This window comes from Habropoda laboriosa, unplaced genomic scaffold (assembly GCF_001263275.1).
Source record: "Habropoda laboriosa isolate 0110345459 unplaced genomic scaffold, ASM126327v1 scaffold68, whole genome shotgun sequence".
In the NCBI taxonomy this organism is placed as follows: Eukaryota; Metazoa; Arthropoda; class Insecta; order Hymenoptera; family Apidae; genus Habropoda; species Habropoda laboriosa.
The window spans coordinates 2,290,653-2,295,069 of NW_017100195.1; the positions used below are offsets into that span (position 1 = coordinate 2,290,653).

At 32.4% G+C, this 4,417-nt stretch overlaps 1 protein-coding gene across 1 annotated transcript in view; it reads left to right on the forward strand.

Annotated features, from left to right (window-relative positions):
• Positions 1–981, forward strand: part of LOC108570303 (aromatic-L-amino-acid decarboxylase) — a 15,012-nt gene extending 14,031 nt beyond the window's left edge. Inside the window, exons 10-11 of the mRNA XM_017932142.1 lie at positions 403–603; positions 760–981. Of these exons, the coding sequence (XP_017787631.1) occupies positions 403–603; positions 760–966 (408 nt within the window). The 3' untranslated portion in view covers positions 967–981. The remainder of the gene's footprint in view (positions 1–402; positions 604–759) is intronic.
• The last annotated feature ends 3,436 nt before the right edge of the window (positions 982–4,417 follow it).

Consider the following 4,417-nt stretch of genomic DNA (forward strand, 5'->3'; position numbering starts at 1 on the left):
AAACAAATTTCAGATGAAAAAAAGTAAAATTAAAGAAATTATATTTTTCTATTATGAATTGTCGAGCCGTGAAATCTCGTAAAAGAAACCGAGTGGTGTAGCGTTACACGCTTGACCGACAGCGAGCGAGATAACATAGGCGCAGCCTATGGCGTAGGACCATCTATACTGACACTTGTAGAATTCAAACTGACTGACACTTGGAGAGAATTTACTGTATATGCTTCTTAATACGTTAATCAATGCAGCTCATCGTTCCCTATAAAAAATTATTAAACTTCTTACGCCAAAACGTCGTTAATATATGAGATATCATAATTAGTTAATTATTTAATTATTATTCGAAACTAAAAATGATTTTTGCAAAGTAAAAAATTCAACGAATGTTCTTCTTTTATACAGCACTGGCAAATTCCATTAGGACGAAGATTTAGAGCATTGAAACTCTGGTTCGTCTTAAGGATCTATGGCGTGGAAAATCTTCAGAAATTTATCAGATCTCACGTGAATCAAGCTCACGAATTCGAAACGCTGGTTCTCTCAGATCCACGATTTGAAATTATCGCACAAGTGATATTAGGACTGGTTTGTTTTCGACTAAAGGTAAACCACTGTCAATTTCATTATTTTTAATTACTTACTACTTACTAATACACTCAAGAAACATTCTTATTTCTCTACATCTTGCACATACTTTCCCCGACTAATGGCAAAAATGTCAAATAAATCGCTTTAACGGCCACGTGGTATCGTTCACAGGGATCGAACGACTTAAACGAGACTCTATTGAAGAAAATCAACGGTGCCGGAAATATTCACTTGGTCCCATCCAAGATAAACGACATGTACTTCCTGCGGTTCGCAATTTGCTCGCGATTCAGCGAGAGTAAGGACATCCAAAGCTCCTGGAAAGAGATAAAGCTCAGAGCGGACGAGGTCCTTGCGGAGCAATCGGTTTCTAAGTGATGGCGGGCTCAGATAGCTCGTGGTTGCAGATCCTTGACACCTGCAACCTGTAATCAATCCTAGCTCCTACCTGTTTCCCGTTTTAGTGAACTTCGAGGAACGAGCGCACAATTGAAACATACGGACTTGTCTAACGTATTTCTTAATTTAACGTCCAATTATTTCAAACGTTAAATGAACATTATTTAGAGGTCAGTACTGAATTGTTTATTCCGTAAAAATTCGAACAAACGATTAACCACTTTCTAAGAAGATAATTTTGCCTTGTAAGACACTTACAGCTACGAAGGATAAAACTGAATCTTTAGTTTTCGCGTGTGTTAAGGAAAAGCAATACTTTAGTGTCTGTAAAAAAATTATAAATTATCGTAATTGGAAATTTAGATTTGGCGTTAAGACAGAGATATTTTTCAATAATTAACACAGAATTCTCTCGTAGAAGTGAAAATAAAGTACATCGGTGAATTGTTTACAAGTACTTCCTCCTGAAAATTATTCTGTTAGACAAATTCTATGAAAGTAACAAGCCAAAGATCGTTCTCGAAGTGTCGTTTCACGCTAGGAATGTATAATGCACTGTAAACCTAGTATTTGTGCTTCATTCCCGATGCATAGCTAATATTCTGTAGATCAGTTACCGTGTAGAAGAGACACCGTGTAAACGTATAGCTTCGCAATAATGTTGCGCAATTATCGGCATACGTGCTCTCCTATTAAAGGTATTCGCCATCTGTTGAAATTCTGTCGACATTTTTAGACCGATATCTGATAAATCGTATCTTACTCTGTATCGTTTTCGGTTGTTAATTGTTCCGACAATCACATAACTCAGATAGCACGTGACGTCTCAGAAATGTCCATTTTGTGTCTATTTTTGGTTTCACGACCTGATACGGACGTCTTCAAGACGTTTCTAAGATGTTTCCTAGGACATTTTCTAGCCATTTTTAGGACGTTTTTGCGTCCTAAATAAAGATATCTTGATTTGTAACACTGGACGTCTTTTGGACATCTGTAGATTTCTCCTCGACGTCTTTAAGACGTTCACAAAACGTCTGTGTGCCATCTCCAAAGGACGATATATAACTTAATGATAAGAAATCGACAGAATTTTTTCATTTAGCTAACAGCTAGTAACACTAAGTGATGTTATACCATGTATTTATGTTGAATATGCATAGTGTTAATGTAGATATCGAAGTTAATATCGACTGCAATACGAGAAATGAATTATTCTGAACGCTGTTGTGTTCGATCGTGTTTCAAGCAATGCACAAGTGTTTCGCTACAAGGAACGTTAAGTGTAATCGTGAGAAGAATACTGCAGATTCTTTCATACTTTTTGTATTGTTAAGCGAATTATAGAAAGTACTTCGTGGCTTCTTACTAGACGAAACGATTCTTAAGTGATTTTTCAAATGCTCATACGAAAGATTCTGTATTATTTGTGATAATGATAACCATGAATTTCCTCATCTTCAGAATATCTTGTAAGCACTACAGAAGGAGCACTTTGAGTTTGATAAAGATTTTTCAAATGCTTTTTCACAGGACTTTAAACGAAACTAATATTTCTTAATCTTAGTTAATTTTTTCATTTATAAAAATCAAATGAATTTTTTTATTTATCAGCTTAATATTGTTGGAGCATTTAAAAAATTTCTAAAAGTATTACAAAATATATTTGCAACATTTTTATTTAATAGAATCTTTTACTATTGTGGAATAAGTAGTTGCAAAATGTTCTACAGAAGGAAATTCACATTGTAAATGTTCTGTGTGCGGAGAATAACTGTAGAAATATTCGTTAATTTATTTACGAATATACATTATTTATGATTCAATGTAAACGGAGCATATTGTATAGAATGCTAAATTTGTATATTAGACGTCCTTAGACGATTAATATCAAACGTATTCGAAATTGGCTGCATATGATAGTATTCATACCATAACATACTTTATGTGTAAAATATTTTTCACATTAAGTTTTATATTTTATTAAATTATTCAAAGTTATGAATAGAAAAGAGTGGAAAAGAGTTATGAAGAAAAAAGTGGGAACGTTAAATTCCTAAGTCGTATTCTATGGATCTGCTGCATACTATGTATATGTATAGTCGGTGGAAGAAATATAGCGAGTTCGTAAAATCGGTCAGGAATCGAAGAAAGCATGTTGCAAGTGTTCTAAGAAGGGAATTGACAAAAATATGAAAAGATTAATTTTTAATTTGTGTGATAGTTTATCATTTGTCATCCCTTTATTGTGCGGATCCCTAAAACAGAATGCCGTATGAAGTACTGACTGCAGCCATTTTGTGCTTTAATTTACGCCCTCGCTATATGAACCACTTAGAAGCTAAAATGATTAACTCCATTTTTCGAAATTCTTCCAATTTTAGTATCGAAGCACAGGTTTGGTGCTTAATTCTTGATAAATAAAAACAATTTAATAAACTTAATTTGTTGGAGTTAGTCACTTTGGCTTTTGAGTGGCTCATATTTGTTCCACCAACCTTACTAACCAATTAAATTCTATGTAGTATATTTGTGTTGTAAATAAGTTATCTATATGATAGTTGTAAGTACACAGTATATATGTATGTAACATATTTTTGTCTTCCTCCGCAAACTATCTGTGTTCCCAAGTATTATATTTCTTTGCCATAATCGTACTCCAGCTAAGTAATACCTAAACATATTCGATCAAGTATATAATTTAAAATTCTTTAAAATTAAAATAAGCATCATTTGAATACCTAAACATATTCGATCAAGTATATGATTTAAAATTCTTTAAAATTGAAATAAGCATCATTTGAATATCTAAACATATTAGATCAAGTATATAATTTAAAATTCTACTGAAGTAATTTTCCTAATTCTTAATAAATTTTGTCATTTGTAATTCGCTGCAATTCTTCACTATTTTACAATTATAATTGTAATAGTAAAGATTGGAGAATTTGTTATGTAAAAAAGTATAAAAGGCATTATTCAAGCAATAATTAAAGATTGAGAATTCGCTGAGATACACATTATTGAATAACATAATTGTTCTATAATTGTATTTCATGACTGTTTGCTTTGAACGATGCATTCATAACAATTTATTACAATATAAGTGATTAACTAAAATGAATAATTAAAATATTGCAATCACTTTTCATTTAATCACAATTCATTTACATTTGAATTTGACTGTATGTATAAAATAGTCGAATAATTGAAGTTTAATACTCAAGAAAGCTATTTTCTGTTCACCTAAAAAGCATGGAGTACACGTATGGCATTTTTAACGTAAAGTAGTGCTGCAACTGGGACAATAAATAGAATTAGAATTACCTTGCACGGTTTGGTCTATCAAGCGAGCAAACGTTCTTAGACATAACTGTAATAACAAAATGTAAAGGCTTTCATACGCACTGGTTATAATTCAACACACAGCATT